This window comes from Asparagus officinalis, chromosome 1 (genome assembly GCF_001876935.1).
Source record: "Asparagus officinalis chromosome 1, Aspof.V1, whole genome shotgun sequence".
In the NCBI taxonomy this organism is placed as follows: Eukaryota; Viridiplantae; Streptophyta; class Magnoliopsida; order Asparagales; family Asparagaceae; genus Asparagus; species Asparagus officinalis.
This window is the reverse complement of record NC_033794.1, coordinates 60,725,485-60,741,806: the sequence shown is the minus strand read 5'-3', so window position 1 is coordinate 60,741,806 and position 16,322 is coordinate 60,725,485. Positions and strand designations below refer to the sequence as shown.

At 39.1% G+C, this 16,322-nt stretch overlaps 1 protein-coding gene across 1 annotated transcript in view; it reads right to left on the bottom strand.

Annotated features, from left to right (window-relative positions):
• The window catches only part of LOC109834921 (actin-related protein 2/3 complex subunit 5A-like), a 60,862-nt gene continuing 47,682 nt past the window's right edge, over positions 3,143 to 16,322 (bottom strand). Inside the window, exons 2-4 of the mRNA XM_020402937.1 lie at positions 3,513 to 3,643; positions 3,346 to 3,418; positions 3,143 to 3,247 (exon numbers count right to left, since the gene is read on the bottom strand). Of these exons, the coding sequence (XP_020258526.1) occupies positions 3,143 to 3,247; positions 3,346 to 3,418; positions 3,513 to 3,643 (309 nt within the window). The remainder of the gene's footprint in view (positions 3,248 to 3,345; positions 3,419 to 3,512; positions 3,644 to 16,322) is intronic.

The window sequence follows — 16,322 nt, the reverse complement described above, 5'->3', positions numbered from 1 at the left end:
CTTTTACATCCTGACATGTTAAGTACAATAATTCCACCTCACATTTTCTTTCGCCTCATTTCCATGCAATATGGAATCCAAAGAGTCAAGCAAACGAAAAAAAAAACGTCAACAAGTGAAATATTCTCTATAGTTTATTAGGTGCAGGCCTAATTACGCCAATCTGTATTTTTTTCCAATCTTTTTATCAATTTCCGCACCCCCAAAAAAATCATACTATTTGCATTAAAATGTTAGTTTATTACACGAACAAAACAACCAATGAACATCTAAACACAAGAATGAATGCGTGAATATAAAAAAGAAAATAAATATTTTTACTTTGGACCCACAGTGAAAGACCCCGAAGCCAAACCACTAGAGATAATTGTTAACAGGCATCAGATCGTAAATACTTTAATATACATTATGCATCCTGCTCTTTTCCTTGATTTCTCCTGTCATCGGTTCCTTATTATCCGAAGAAAGATTCTGGAATAACCCATGTCATCTTTTCCCCAAATAGTCCTCCAAAATCGCTCACGGATTCAGGGATGCAGACCGAATTCGAGGCCTCAGGCGAGCGAATTCTAGATGGAATTGGAGAGCAGAGCAAGGGATTATACACATTTCTAAGGGGGACACCAAAACAACTACTTTTATTTATACCCATAGCAAAATCTCAAGAAGAGCTATAGCTGATACAATAAAATTTTTAACTTTTTCATGTTTTCTCGCCGGTTATTTTTTTTTCTTCTAATTACCAAGTTTTATCTCATCTTTAAAAATCAAAAACACCCCTTTCTCTCTGAAACCCTTCTCAAGATTCTCCCTTCTCTCTATCTTAACTCAGAAACCCCCTCCCTCCTTCCCTTCTCACTCCAACTCTCTAAATCAAAATCCCCTCTCTCTAAACTCATTTTCTTTCCTCTCAATTCCACAATGGAAACACAACAAGATCAAAAAAAAAAAGTGAAAATTATCATTTTCCCTCTAAACCCTAATCTCTTTTTTTGGGTAAAATAAAAAAAAGGCCTGAATCATCAATTTTTTCTGTCTAAAACGCTTGAAGGTGAGGGTTTTCCCTCTCTCTTCTTTCTATTCTTCTTTTCTTAATTTTTATGGGAATTTTTTTCTTGGGTTTCTTCCTCTTTTTCTTTCACAGGATTTTGAGTCTAAAGAGCTCGACGATAAATGCAAATCTCACCTCATTTTCCAATTACTTCTGAATTCTTCTACATCAAATTGTTTATGGATCCTCAAAAGTAGTGATGGCCTTTGACCCGCCCAAATTCGTCCCGTGAACCTGCACGAACCAGAGTCAAATAGATACGTGATGGGTATAGACCCAACTCATATATGAGACGAGTTAACCCGACTCGTCTAGTGAATAATAAATGTGATGAGTCTAACCCGTCTCATCACGAGTCACGAGACAAGTTGTGACGGGGTAAATTTGCTGCCAACCCCCGATAGTTTTTTTTTTTGAAAAAGCTCTTCTACATAAGTATTGCTTAGATAAGAAAATTGACGGTCAACCCAAAAGACTAAAAGAGAGAGAGAGAGAGAGAGAGAGAGAGAGAGAGAGAGAAAGAGAGACTGCCAAATTAATAGGAAGTCCAAAACCTTTTTAAGACCCCTAACTGCTTGAAAAAGAGTCATTACTGTCACAATTGAACCATTTGGGGGTAGGGGGTGTTGCTCAACCACTAGTGGGCGGGGACAACTAAATAAATAAATAAATAAAAGTTGCCCCCAACCCCATCCCCTAATCATATGAATATCCCCATGGCCTAAATCCCTTTCATTCTTCACAACACAAACTCTAATATTCTACTACAATATCAACTCTCATTTTTTTCTCCCTCTAGTATTTACAACATCTCACATTATGGAACACTATAACTCTTCTTCTAGGTGTTTTTCTGGAGTCTCCGACAGTTCATCGGGAGCTTACACTTATTCTCCCTTATAAATCAACTATTATATGCAGATTGGTCTACATACTATTTTGGGAGAAATATTATGAGGAGGAACAAATTTCTTCATACCTTTCTTATAAGGTAGGACTTGCTCTCACTTTGTCCAATACTATCCAACTTCTATATAAATTTTTTACCCCAACCTCCAAAAATTACCATATTCTTAACTTTGGGATAATCATAGGAAAAGTAGGAAAGTTTTGGAGCACTCATTTATTAAATATCTAATATATGTTAATTGTATTATAATATATAACATATCTTAATTATATTATATGACAAAATTTTACAATGATGCAAGATAATAGAATATTATATAATATTATCTAATATAACATTATTTAATATCATCGTTACATATTTTCTAATAATATTTTATATATTATAATATTAGTATTATATTATTATAATATTACTTTATATTATTTAATATATATTTTATTAGTTGAAATAAAATATTACTATAGAGTTTGTATGATATAAAATATTGTATTGTAATTTAGTATTATATATTTAATACAATAATCTATTGATTATATTATACTTTATTATATTAATTAATAGTCCTAAATATATTATCAATATTATGGCATTTATAATATTAAATAATATTTTATTGTAAGAATAAAAATAAAAATAACTACTATATATCAAAATATGATATTATAGATAATTTAATATATTAATTAATAATATTGAAAATATTAATAGTATATTACGGTTATTATATTTTAATAAAGATCCACATTATTCCACTTAAATTATAGTAATTATTATATAATATAATATTATATTTTAATAATAATATAATGTTTAAAATAATATTATATTCAATAAAACATAAATATTATAATATTCATTAGTGCATTATAACTAGGCTGAGCACGGTTCGGTTCGGTTCGATTGTTCAGTTCTAACCAATTCAATCCAATTCAATGTAGACTACTTCATAATGTAAAAAATTAACTTACTTCATGTAAAAAAGGAAGCAACATTTGCATGATTTTATGTTTACCTCAGCTTGGTTTTGCAAGGATTGTACATAATTGATAATTTCATCCAAAACAAGGCCTTTCCAATAACCTGATCATCAAATATTTACAGAAATGAAAATTGGACGAAAAGCATATAATTATAATTACATAAAATAAAAAAACAATTGCCGGATACAGAACTGAATCTTACTTCATGAGAATGTCATAGTACTCCGGATCCAAGGTCGAGAACATCCCATCCACATCCTTTATCGCCATCATCGCCCGATGCACCACGATCCAATTCGCCGACTGCAACAATAACCAAATCCAGAATCCCAATTACAGATATTTCACTTCTATAAAACCAAAATCTAATTTCTCAAACCAAATAAAAAAGAACCCCAAACCTTACACCTCTCTTCCTTGATGCTCGTCAACGATCCCTTAAGCGTTGTCTTCAAAGCTTCGACATGCTTAAATCTAACAAAAAAAAAAAAGAAAAAAAAAACAAATTTTCATTAAGAGTTAAGGATAGTCTCTTCGAATTAGGGTTTTAGAATCCAGAGAGTTTAACTGTTTGAGCAAGGTCTCGACTTTGCGAGACTTCTGCTCGATCCTCGTGGCCATCACCTCCAGATTTTCCGCTTCCAGATAATTTCCCACCGAGCGCGGAAGGCGGAGCGCCAAGCACGGAAGTGTTGGCCTCTTTGTTTTGATGATGTTTAATAAACAATTTACTACTAATATTGTTTGTCTAGTATTTGTGTTTTGTATCTATTCTAGACAAACAACGAGTTGGAGGATGGATGGAATCGAGCATTCACGATCATAACCAATGGAGGTTGGCGGAATAGTGGAGTAAAGCAATGTACATTCAAGTTAAAGATACAAGTTCAAGCTTCTTCCGCAAGTTTACCAAGTTGAGCTACAATGAAGATCAAAATCAAGCTTGGGTAATAGTTAGTTTAGGTTTATATTATGTGTGTTAGTACTTTAAGCTCAATATTATATACACACATTTATTGGTTTCCATGTATATATATAGTTATATATATACATATATGTTTTGGTTTGATAGTTTTCAAGTTTTACTTTGAAACAATTAAATATAATTAGAAAACATATTTTTGTTTCATACTTATATGCATATATATGATTTCATCAATATCAATTTTATTTAGTTCAATAAAATCATGTTTTAGTGCATTATATGTGTATTTTGATAAAATACTACATTCATTGTTTATAGACTTCATAATAATAGTTTATATCTTTCTTCAAGTCTATAAAATCATTTTGTAAAGTTTCAAAATATGGTTTAGGCAAAATGTCAAAATTCATATGTTTACATTTCTATGTTTTGGACCTCCTTACAAAATAATGATATTTTACATTTTACATTTGCAAAATGTCAAAATTCATATGTTTATTATCATGTCTACAATCATTCCCCAAAGTTTTATATTTTTCTGAATTTATTTGATATTTTTAAACAGTATTTTAAAATCAGCAAACTGCTTTCAAACCTGAATTTTTCATATGTCAGTTTGCGATCGAATGCCACGGTCGACCGCGCCTATGTCTTTTCCTGAGTGGGCAAAAGAAACTTTCACGGTCGACCGTCAGCTCGAAAATTCCCACCGTCGACGCTGGCTCGCAGTCGACCGTGAGTTTTCCACGGTCGACCGCCGTATGCCCAACGGCTCTTTTTGTACATAATCTGAAAAATCTTTTTCTAGGTTTTTGTGAGATTTGGTTGGGGGTTTTTGCTGTTGTTTCTCTTCCTATATAAACCCTCAAACCCCCTTCTATCTCAGGAACCCAATGGATAGTTTTAAAGAAGTTTAAAAGAGTTTTGAAAAGGGTTTTAGTTGGGTTCAATGTCTGTTTGGTTTGTGAAGATTGTTTTACAAGTGGAGAAGATCATCTACAGTGTTTGAACTTCATTTTAATCCTCCTCTCCAACTTGATTTTCAGAGAAGAATTCCTAAAATCTATTTCTAGCTATTTATTATTTTGTTCATAATTTCTATATGCTAGATTTTAATTGAGTTTAGTTGTTTTGATTTTCTCATTGCTTACACACACAACCTTTGAGCTTATTGTATTTACATACATTGTATAATTAGGTTGTGAGGAGTTGTAACAATTGAGAGTGAGCATAATTGTGTTCTCATCTTTTGTAGAGAACAAATTTATTATTTGTTATAATTGTGAGATTATAAAGTTTTCGGTTAGCTAGAAAACCGAGTGTGAGGAGTGTACGTTGATCGGTGAACGTTGAAAACCGACATTGTGAGTGTGAGTGTATACGTTGATCGGTGATCGTTGAAAACTGATATAGTGTGGTTGTAAACGTTATTCGGGTGAGCATAGAAAACCCGGTTGTGATAGTAGATTTCTCCCCGGGAGTGAGGAGCGGAGAAGTAGGACGGAAGGTCCGAACTCCGTGATCATTTGAGTGTGTTTGAGTTTGTCTTTGACGCATTTGCTTATGCATTTATCTTATATCGCCAATTGCCTTTACTCTTGTATATTTTGCCCTATCACATTTGTAGTTTGATTATGTCACCCTTGTGTTAGTTTATATATCCTTGCATATATTTTATCATATACCTCTTTGCTAGGATATATCTCTTTGTTCATATTGTATATTCTTGCTCATATCATATTGTATATCTATCTTGCAAGAATAATATTTGAATTAGTTTTAATTGACATAAAATCGGATTAGATTAGCATAAGACCCTAATCACCCCCCCTAGGGTCTAATAGAAAGGCAGATCTACTGAGCGCCGAGTGCGGAAGGAGGATTTGCAGACATGGAGTGAGATTTAGGGTTAAAAATTGAAGAGGAACTGAGGATTGAGGAAGAGGAGCCGAGGAGGTGCGACTGGATAAGATTTAGGGCTTGTTTGGATTGAGGGGAATAAGGGTGAAGGGAAGTTAGGGAAACCATTCATCTTGTTTGGGAACATTTAGGAGGTGAAGTTATTCACCCTAGTTCCCCTTGGTTCACCCCCCTAATAGTATAAAATTTGTTACCCCCCAAATTAGGGTGTAACCAAGGGGAAGGGAACTCTCTTCCTTCCCTTCCATTCTCTCACATAGTTTTCCTTAATTTCCCTTAACCCCATTGAAATCCAAACACACCCTTAGGGTTTAGGATCTTTACCTTAAGGGAGCGGGTCAGGTTTGTAATGGGTATGAGTTAAAAACTAAGGGTTATTAGTTGCGGTCGGTTCGGGCGGTTCGGGTTGAAAAGTTTTCAACCCGACCCGAACCGATCTACAAATAAAACTAACCCAAACTGCTAATTTTGGGTCGGTTCAGTCGGTTTTTTCGGTTTGGACCAAACCATGCACACCCCTAATTATAACATATTATACTATATTCTGATATATTAAATTAAATATTATATTATTAAAATATTATATTTAATATATTATTCTTATATTATATTCATTATTTTATAATATACATATTATTATAATATGATATATTATATCAATTAATTAATATAGTTAGAATTATTAGTAATTATAGTATAACATATTATAGCTTACTATAAAGTAAAATAATGGATTATATTATAATAATATACTAAATAATATATTAAATCAATCTAATAGATTAATATAGACTTAATTAATAAATAAATATTATATTTTAATAAGGTGCTATATCATCAATTATCTCATATGAATCGTCAAATTAAATCTTCAAGTTATGTTATTCTCTTAAATTATCTCACTTTATTCCACTCAAAATATCTTAAAGAGTTAAATTGTTTGTAGGCGTCTAAAATTGCCTACAAGGTCCCGCACGCAGCTCGAAATGAAGAGTTGACGAATCGAGAAGGTTCACGTCAACCAGCTCGCGCGCGTCAATCAACACACGCGCGTCAATCAGTTCGCGCGCTTCGGTCAATGCGCGCACGTCAGTCAGTTCACACGCGTCAATCAGCTCGCACACATCAATCAGCTCGCAAGCGTCAATCAACACGCGTGTGTCGATCAACTTCAAGCGACCGAATGCACTCGTCAGTCAACTTGCGCTCGTTGGTCAGTTCCAAGTACCGTAAAAAAGCTAACGAGCGCATGAAGCAAGTTAGCAAATCGTACAAGTCAACAAGATGGTCAAATACGCAAAATAGTAGAAAATACAAGTCCCGGAAAAGTCGAAAAACACCAAACAGTTCAGCAAAAAGGCTGAACTACCCGCACCCGCGCGAGTTGAACCGCGCCGACCCGCGGCCGCGCGGGTCGAACCGCGCCGACCCGCGGGTCAGCGGGGTGTTTCGCGCAAGTTTGACCCTCGGACGTTTTTTTCGACAGGTTTGAGCGGTTTTCCCAGGATTTATCTGTTCCAGGGGTTCTTAACTGCCTAGATATCATCTACAAACATGGTTAGGCCATTATTGACTGAAGATAAGGCCAAATCACTCATTCTCATCCACATATCCGCATCCGAAGCCCTATAAATACAAGCATAGGGCCTCCTTTTAGGGGGGCGATTTATTATCAAGACGAGGAGGTGCCGTCGAACTCCAGAGCCAAGAGTCACGAATTTCAGCGAGGGTTAGTGAGATCCCGGCGAACTTCAGCATAAAGAATGAGCTATTCAAAGGATTTGAAGTCTGATCCTACCGTTCCTTGAGATTATGCTTGGTCTTAATCTCGAGAAGAGTACTGATTTCGCTTGGTCGATCTCAGTGCTTCAAATCAAATACTCCATCGGTGAAGGCGAAGCTCATCAACCGGATCCAGATCTAAGGCGGTCCACGGATATCAAAATCCCCGGCACAGGCAAAGATCCCACAAAGCAATAGGTGATAAACACCTGTTGCGTATTGTTTGAATGAGAATTGTAACTTTTATTTTCATTGTGTAAAGGTCTTATAAAAAGACCGATCTTTTTGAACTTGTTGTAACGATCGAAATTGTAATGAGTTATACAATGAAGAAAATAATTTTCTACCCAAACATGCTGGCGACCACAGTGGGAGCCAACAGCTTCGTTGCCGAAGCTGTCGTGTCTCAACCTCAGATCTGCATCCCGGTTGAAGAAGTGGTCGAATATGAGTTCGACCAACTAAAGTTCGAGGAGTATCTGTCGTTCTCCTCCATCAGATCCTCCGCCCCTCGTAAGCGCAGGAAGGTCAAGGCCCCTGTTGCTGCTGCCCTCTAGCTTTGCAACGCCCCTCTGGCTTCCAATGAGGCCGAATCTATAGATCTGAACTCCTCCTCAATCAAGGAGTTGAGTATTGAAGGCGCGCCAATCCTATCGAAGATGGCACGTCAAAGGCGACGTCAACGCCTCACGCGTTAGCTTGCTAAGGCTTTGGAGCCGATAAACGGGATCCGTTACGAGGTGGATCTGAAATTCAAGGAGCATCAAGTGACCTAACAGCGAGCAAACGCCCCCTCCTCCAAATCATCAATAAGTGAATGGATCCAAGTCAAAAGGGTCCGTTCAATTCTGGAGGAGTGAATCCAGAAGCGCCGCGTACTTGCGCACGCGCGAATTCTTGTGCAAAAGGCACAAAAGATGCAGAAGGACGTAGCCAAGAAACAAACAAGACTGCATAAAGTATGGAGGCCAAAGTTCAAGACGGCGGTCGAAAAGATCAAAAAACACGGGTCACTTCAATCTGACCCTCCTGCTCCCGGGTCACCTAGATCCGACCCTCCTACTCGCGGGTCACCCAGATCCGACTCTCCTGCTCGTGGGTCACCTAGATCCGACCCTCCTGCTCGCGGGTCACCCGGATCCGACCCTCCAACCCACGGGTCACTCAAATCCGACTCGAGCTAGGGTCAAGACAAAAGACGTTCTGCACCTGTTTCGTCGATCCCTTTGAGTTTCGCACCTCCGGTGGAGCACCGCGATAGTGTGGATTTGTATCGATTCAAGATGGAGATCACGGATCGTCTTGGTCCTTCGCACGCAGGTCGATGCAAAGCCCCGGTCAAAGAACGCTTGGGTCGGGTGACTAAACCCGAGCAATTACTCGAGCTGGGGGTCGCACACGAAAAACTCCCGTAATTGACCGCCTCAGACGGCGAATTAAAGTCCAAGAGCCCGTCAAGAGTTCACACACGAAAAACTCCCGTAATTGACCGCCTCAGACGGCGAATTAAAGTCCAAGAGCCCGTCAAGAGTTCACGCTTACAAATGCGTGACTCTAAACGCGTACAGACGGCGAATTAAAGTCCAAGAGCCCGTCAAGAGTTCACGCTTACAAATGCGTGACTCTAAACGCGTAACTCTTAATAACGCCAACAAGACGGCAAATCCCCTGAAAGAAACGTATTCATCTGACAATAACAACGTTATACCAGGGGAGTCGTGCCAACACACGATAGGTTGCTCCGGTCATCTGACCGATGAGTTGTACTATCGAGCTGGGGGTACGAACAAGTCTCAGAAGAGAAATACCCGGAAAACAAAATCTCACTGCCCGTGCGCCGAACTTATTAGGACAGTATTATCAACGTGTAGGTTCCCCAAGACCGTTTTACAGAGGGTCTCAGTATTCGAGAGGATCTCTAATAGAATGGCTAAGTCCAAACCAAAGCGCTTTCGCAAGAAATGATCGGCTGTTTGAGATGGCGAATTCCCGGAAGTTACCATCAATATGGTCAATAAGCGGAAGTCCCCGATTATTTCAAGTAATTCTAGCCCCGACTTTTCTCCAGGAAGAAAAGTTAACTCGGGAATAGCCCAACTGATGTCTCGACTCCAGCTGGAAGCGGTTGGACCTAAACAATCCGCAGTCATAGTTAATGTGGCTGATAAGGGAAAGTCGATTTGACCTTCTAGCTCTGACCCACTTATATCACATCGTCTAACCCGGTTACGATCGGAAACCATTAGACAAAGAGATTATCAGAGAATGCAGAGGGGATTATCCTCGGATGATGAAGCATCAGATGCTAACTCTGCAGTCGCTTCTGACAAAACGGTGTCCAACCCAGGACAATCCCGCGAAGTGTTTATGATTAACACCAAGGAAGTAGCCAAAATGGTTGAGGATGCATTGACCAAGCAACAAGAGAACTTCAAGTTCGAAATGGAAATGGCTATACGGTGGATGAGGAAAGAACATGACCAACAAATCCGAGCTTTATCGAATCAACTTGGTGAATCCAGCCGTCGTAACATTGCTAACCAAGCAAATAATGATTCAGATATGGATGAACGCCTCAATGCTGATAACCTTCCCGTTGAACAAAACACTGGGGGTGGTTCCACCGAAGATGACAATGACGGGGGTGGCCACGTTATTCCTCTTTCAAATCGTCCAAGGCCCGATACGAGCGAGGATGAGAAAATGAAAGATCTCGAGAGCAAAATCAACACTCTAATATCTGCTCAAGAAGTAAAAAGGACCGGCATTCCATATCCCTATCCAAGAGAATGGGATTCGATCCCGTATCTGACGAAGTTTAACTTGATTAACTTCACGCCGTTTGATGGGAAGGGTTCACCCACTCAACATCTGATCTACTTCAAGTCCTACTTGGGCAAGATCTCCGGCAATAAAGCATTGATGGTCCGGTCATTCGTTGGCATCCTTCACGGGCCCGCCTTCGATTGGTACCGTCGTCTCAAGCCTGTAAGCATCAATAATTAGGACGACCTGGAGAACCTATTTCTCGCTCACTTCTTTGACGATGACGTCGAAGTGTCAATCAGGACACTCTTCGATGAGAAGAAAGAAGACAACGAGACGGTCGACGACTTCATTAAATGCTTACGGAATAAGGCGATGAACTACCGAGATCCGATCATGGAGGACTTCATCCTCCAAACCCATCACAACAATCTCTCCTTGGACGTGTTGGAAGTCATGGGAGTAGCACCATCCAACACCTGGAAAGAGTTGAAAGTGCACGGAGAGTGGGCCGAACGCTTCCTCAGAAGGAAGCAGGCCGAGAGAAGACAACCGATGGCTAATCCTCTGAACTCAAGCTTCATCTCCTGTGGCAAAGGGAATACACCTGCAGCAGTTGTTGATGCTAATCAAACGTCACAACAACAATCCCGGAGATAGCAAAAGACTTCGGATTCGAGACTCCAAAAAGAGTATTCTTTCAAGGATGAAGACATTCCAGCCATTTTCGAATCTCTCATTGAAAACAACAAGATCAAGCTTCCACCTATCGTAAATCAGGAGGAAGCTGATAACATTTCGGATCCAAAGCATTGTGCATACCACAGGAGGATCCTTCATCCCACCAAGGCTTGCTTTGCTCTTAAGAACAGCATCCAAACCTTGGTTGAAGCCGGCGTCATAACACTAAACTAAGTCCAGTGAGAGCGGCGATACTCCGATAAGTATAAGAGTATAAACTGCTCATTCCGAGACTCCGAAGAGTATGCGAGTATAAACTGCTTCTCAATACTCCAACAAGTATATGAGTCTAAACTATTTCCTTTCTTTCATGAGAAGTTCCTAGAGAATCTTATATTCTTAAGGATAATCCGAACATGCGACTGAGGACAACGTACTCCTCATTACACCCAGTTTTACAAAGAAAGCTGGGGGTGGATAATTCATGTAACGGAAAGTTCTCGGAAGAATGTTAAATGTAATATTCTTAGGGATAACCCGATCATTACAAACAAAGTGATAAATATTAAACTCCCACTGTGATTTTTGAACACTCTTTTGCTGAGACGAGATTCGATCACTTCGTTGATCAATTTTCCCTCACAAAACTCTCATTGGTATTTGACGACTCACAGTCTTCCACCACAAAAACCCCCCACCGATCAGACTAATTGACGATGGGATCACCAAAATTCCTTTCGATTAAATCCACTCAAACTTTCGATGTATCTGTGTACTCAACATCCTCATTGTTAGAGTCCGGACATGGTACTCAGAATTTTAATGTCCTAATCCTGGAAAAATTGTCAAACCCCTTTGTGTTAAGTTCTTATCACTTGACACCAAGAATCCCCATTGAGTAATCGGTACAAGTCAACACTCTCCCTGTGATTTGTAATCCCACTCCCACATGGTCAAACATTCCTACAGTTAGGACCACAACCAAAGTCCCCTCTTGATTCTTTCCATGAATGAGAGGTCCATGAATCGAGCGATCAAACCTTCATACAGTTAGGATCGTCTCAAACCTCCCACTCGGTCAAACCTTCCTATAGTTAGGGCCAAAACCAAAATCCCCTCTCGATTCCTCCAATGAACGAGAGGTCCACAAATCGAGTGATCAAACCTATAAAAGTTAGGGTCATCTCACACTCCCACATTCATTTGGTCAAACCTTCCTATAGTTAGGGCCAAAATCACAATTCACTCTCGATAAACAAGAAATTCACCTTTAGTTCGGTGATCAAACCTTCCGATAGTTAGGATTATCCGAATCTTTTGATTCTCGGAGTGAAGATCCCACTCCTAGTTTTACCTTTTCGAATTCTTAGGGTGGAAATCCCACTTCGAGTTTTCTTGGCAACTAGAGATAGAATATAAAATTCTTTCTTTTCGATTTTGGGAGATAAAATATAAAATTCTTCCTCTTCCATTTTGGGTTCGTCTTTGCCCCAAGAGAAGATACCATCCTTCAACTCCATAATCCATGCCTTACATGCACGGAGAATTTTATCCCGAATCCTAAGTAGGGATAAGTCAACGCCTAACACGCGTTACCGGTTCAGTCTTTCACCGATTGAAGAAGACACCAGAATATCAGTCTGGGGACTTTTATCCCGAATCCTAAGAAGGGATGAGTCAGCGCCTAACACATGTTGTCGGGTAGTCTATTCCCGTAAGAAAGACGAAGTCTACGTATTCAATATCGTAGCACTAAGAGAGTTAACTTTTTTAGCATAACATTACATGCGGAACGTACTTAAACAATCTGCATGCAAGCCCGATTCAAACAGTAATCGGTAAAGGCACGTCAAACCCGTTAAAGGCCGAGGGTTTGCTAAAAACCTTAAAGTCTACGCCTAATACGCGTCGCTGTTTAGTCTTTTCACGTGAGAAAGACGAAGTCTACGTATTCAATATCGTAGCACTAAAAGAGTTAACTCTTTTAGTATAACGTTACATGCGGAACGGACTTAAACAATCCGCATGCTAGCCTGACTCAAACGGTAGTCGGTAAAGGCTCATCAAACCCGTTGATGGCTGAAGGTTTGCCAAAAATCCTATATATGCGAAAGTCACTGACGCACCAGCCCTATTAGTTGGTCTCGTGACTTGGGCATCCAACAAATTTGAGGTAAGATCCACACATGCAGATGAATCAGCTTTAATAGTTGGTCCTGCAGCCCAATGCTTGAGACCGCCACGCTCCAACGCCTTAAAAGCTTAAACTGTGTAGACTCCAGCAAACGTACAAGTATAAACTATGTTAACACCGATCGATGCAAAACTTAAAGTCAGCGCCGGTCAACACGTAGCCCAAGGTCAACGCCGATCAATGCATTGCGATGCAGCTAATTAGTTCAAAGTCAACTCAATGACACGAGCCAAAATCAACTTATCAATTTTAATTCAAGACTTCGACAACGGTCAGACGATAAATGCAGCACCGAAAAAATTTCAGCTATTCGACAAAATACTGAATAGACTGAAAAGTGGAGAAGTTAAGAACTGAAGCCAATTATAGGCCTTTTGACACCGATTGAAGGTGGGGGTCTATCACATCCAAAGCATTTCAGACTCATCTATAAAAAAATGAGGCTGAAACATTTTGGAGGGGGTATCTGTGGGCGTCCAAAATTACCTTCAAGGTCCTGCACGTAGCTCGAAATGAAGAGTTGACGAATCGAGAAGGTTCACGTCAACCAGCTCGCGTGCGTCAGTCAACACACGCGCGCTAATCAGTTCACGCGCGTCGGTCAACGCGCGCACGTCAGTCAGCTCGCACGCGTCAATCAGCTCGCACGCATCAATCAGCTCGTACGCGTCAATCAACACATGCGTGTTGATCAACTCCAAGCGATCGAATGCACTCGTCAGTCAACTTGCGCTCGTTGGTCAGTTCCAAGTGCCGTAAAGAAGCTAACGAGCGCATGAAGCAAGTTAGCAAATCGTACAAGTCAACAAGACGGTCAAATACGCAAAACGGTGGAAAATACAAGTCCTAAAAAAGTCGAAAAACACCAAACAGTTTAGCAAAAAGGCCGAACTACCCGTTAGATATCATCTACAAATATGGTTAGGCCGTTATTGACTGAAGATAAGACCAAATCACTCATTCTTATCCACATACCCGCATCCGAAGCCCTATAAATATAAGCCTAGGGCCTCCTTTTCAGTGGGGACGATTTATTATCAAGACGAGGAGGTGCTGTCGAACTTCAGAGCCAAGAGTCACGAATTTCAGCAAGGGTTAGCGAGAGCCTGGCAAACTTCAACATAAAGAAGGAGCTATTCGAAGGATTTGAAGCCCGATCCCACCGTTCCTTGAGATTAGGTTTGGTCTTAATCTCGAGAAGAATACTGATTTCGCTTGGTCGATCTCAGTGCTTCAAATCAAATACTCCCTCGGTGAAGGCGAAGCTCTGCCTAATTTTTCATCAACCGGATCCAGATCTAAGGCGGTCCATGGATATCAAAATCCCCGGCACAGGAAAAGATCCCGCAAAGCAATAGGCGATAAACACCTGTTGTGTGTTGTTTGAACGAGAATTATAACTTTTATTTTCATTGTGTAAAGGTCTTATAAAAAGACTGATCTTTTTGAACTTGTTGTAACGATCGAAGTTATAATGAGTTATACAATGAAGAAAATAATTTCTACCCAAACATTGTTCTATTAGAATAATTATTAATTTGTCCCAACCAATGACCCACGGTACAAATGTTGCCACATGGACGCCAAAATGGGACAGATGGCTGTGACCGGACCGGTGGGAGGGCACTGTACATGTCTTTTACAATTGGTTATGGTGGTATCAATTTACTAATCTGCGAAAGGGTAATTTCGTCCAAAATATTGCTTCTTTTCTCTTCCCCTTGGATGCTCCGTGGGCCACGCCACCTTCAACCTCCATTCATGCCTCCAATCTCGCCTCGCCCTGTTGCCTGCCTTTTCCCATCACCTCCCATCATCTCCTTTCATTTTGGGCACCGCCCTCTCTTCATCGGATCAACAATGACGGCCATTTTTTAAAGAAAAACAACAACATATAAAATAAAAGGGTTTGTTCAACTTGTTTCAGAACTTTCTAAAGTCCCCTACATTTCAATTAAGGATCTGTTTGGTTATTTCCTAAAAAACCAAAAAATAGAAATAAAAACCAAAAAATCTCAAAAAGTACAATTTCACACATTTCTATCCTTAAAACTCACCCACAACATCTAATAAAATATTATTTTTATCCAACAACTCATCCACCACATCTAATAAAATATTATTTTCATCCAACAACTCATCCATCACATCCACCATATCTAATAAAATATTATTTTCATCCATAACATCACTCAACTCATCTCATCTCATATTTAAAAATCACTCACATCATCCAATAAGATTGTGACAACTCACCTCATCTTATTAACATTTTATTTCTTTGTTTTCCTCCTAAAAAGCTAGGAAAATAATTTCCTTAAGTGTGGGTCACATCATCCAATAATATAATGACAACTCATCTCATCTCATCTATTTTCTTATTTTTAAGAAATAACCAAACAAAAGAAAACAACCTAATACAATAAATAGGTTTCTTATAATTCATTTTCTTATTTTTTCCGCCAACCAAACAACATCAAAACAAGTTTTCTTAAAAAATCACTCACATCATCCTATAATAACGTGACAACTCATCTCATCTCATCTACATTTCTTTGATTTTCTTCTTTTTTTAGCCAACCAAACAATCCCAAAACCTATTTTTCTTAGAAATAGGTTTCCTTTTCTTTGATTTCCCTCTTTTTTTAGGCAAACAAACAGCCCCTTAAAGCTAGCAACAATCATCTAATACAAAATTCCACAGTCTAGGAGCAAAATTAAAAAGAACATAGGAACAATAGTAAAAATCCTGAGTGAATCAAAAATAAAATTCACAACAAAATTAATCAAAGAAATTGTGAATCTCATTACGAATGCATTGCCAATTGAAGCAATCGGCAACGTATTATTATTATTATTGGTGACTCAAGCGGATCAAACTCAACATATTATTGTTGAGGACTTCTTTGTTGGGTTCGAGGATGGATGCAAAGCCTTCTGCCAAACTTAATTCGTCCAAAGAAACGACCAAAAGGTCCCCATTGTTCGGACTCAAAAGGTGGGAAGAAAATTGATGCCCCCTTTTTTTTTCTTTCTTTGTTAATAATGAAGTGAGAAAGAATTTATGGATACGAGCTCTGAAATACTATATGCCCGCTACCAATTCATCC